The 1,318-nt window shown below is 34.6% G+C and overlaps 1 protein-coding gene across 4 annotated transcripts in view; it reads right to left on the reverse strand.

Moving 5' to 3' along the window:
- The window catches only part of lrrc40 (leucine rich repeat containing 40), a 28,149-nt gene that overhangs the window by 7,530 nt on the left and 19,301 nt on the right, over positions 1-1,318 (reverse strand). For all 4 annotated transcript variants that reach the window (XR_001776517.1, XM_008408168.2, XM_008408167.2 and 1 more), the window contains 2 exons: positions 897-942; positions 397-496 (listed from right to left, as the gene is read on the reverse strand). Coding sequence is in view for 3 of the 4 variants with exons in the window: in XM_008408168.2 (XP_008406390.1) it covers positions 397-496; positions 897-942 (146 nt within the window). In the remaining variant the exon portion in view is untranslated. The remainder of the gene's footprint in view (positions 1-396; positions 497-896; positions 943-1,318) is intronic.

A 1,318-nucleotide genomic window follows, 5' to 3' on the forward strand; every position in this document is an offset into this window, starting at 1 on the left:
AGACCAAGACCCAAAACTCTGGATGAGCTTAAGGCTATCGAAGCATCCTGGCCTCCATAACACCTCAGCAGAGCCACAGGCTGATTGCGTCCATGGATTCCTGACCAAGTATTGAGTGCATAACTGAACATAATTATTTGAAGGTTGACTTTGGCATTAAAACAGACTTCTTTTATTGGTCGGATGTAATATGCTCATTTTTTTAGATGTATTTTGGGTTTTCATGAGCTGTATGCCAAAAATCATCAGTATTAAAACAATAAAATACCTGAAATATTTCAGTTGGTGTGCAATGAATCTAAAATATATGACAGTTAAATTTTTATCACTACATTATGGAAAATAATGAACTTTATCACAATATGCAAATTTTTTGAGAAGGACTTGTAGACTCACATGTATTCCAACATCTTCAGAGTTTTGATGTTATGCGTGTTGACCAGACTTTCAGATGGTAACGTCATGGCAGTGGGCCCAGCTGCTCCCTCAGCCTCCTCTGAACATTGATGGACAAAACAACAGGTGACTGGAAGAAACTTGAATATATTCCATAAAAGAACAAAAATCATTTACATGCATGATTTATTAAATCAAATAGTTCATAGATGAAAACCACATAATTATTATAGTAGTTTTATTTCTAACAGGAGTTTGACTAGCCATACTAAATAGGTTGTTGCTCCTGTTATCAGAGACTCTAAAGAAACTGAAACTTATATATTCTCTGTTTTTACTGAACTCAGCTGTTCTTTATTGAAGCGATTGTCTTCTGGCCTCCATGTGTGTCTGGACTAACAGCTGTTTGTAGAACTGATTGGACATTTGAAGCTCATTGCAGCAGGATGAAATGAGTCTTTAGTTTTAAATATTTCTGAAGTTAAAAACATAAACTTCACCTTTAATTCTTCCTCTTAGATATTTCAGCAGGTCACCGGTTCCTTTCTGTGGTGAAACGACACTGTAAGTTAGTATTGAGTTAATTAAGAACATGCATATTAGAAACAATGATGAGTAATAGTTGTGAGGTATTGACGGTGTTAGACAGTATACACCGAGTATTCTAGCAGTAGTAGTCTTTATTTCATGCGTCATACACCCTTACAGGTGCCCAGCCCACATGGGCTTACAAGACACAATAAAACATACAGGTCCTTCTCAAAAAATTAGCATATTGTGATAAAGTTCATTATTTTATATAATGTAATGATAAAAATTAAACTGTCATATTTTAAATTCATTGCACATCAACTGAAATATTTCAGGTCTTTTATTGTTTTAATACTGATGATTTTGGCATACAGCTCATGAAAACCCAAAA

The sequence above is a fragment of the Poecilia reticulata genome, linkage group LG4, assembly GCF_000633615.1.
Source record: "Poecilia reticulata strain Guanapo linkage group LG4, Guppy_female_1.0+MT, whole genome shotgun sequence".
Taxonomy (NCBI): Eukaryota; Metazoa; Chordata; class Actinopteri; order Cyprinodontiformes; family Poeciliidae; genus Poecilia; species Poecilia reticulata.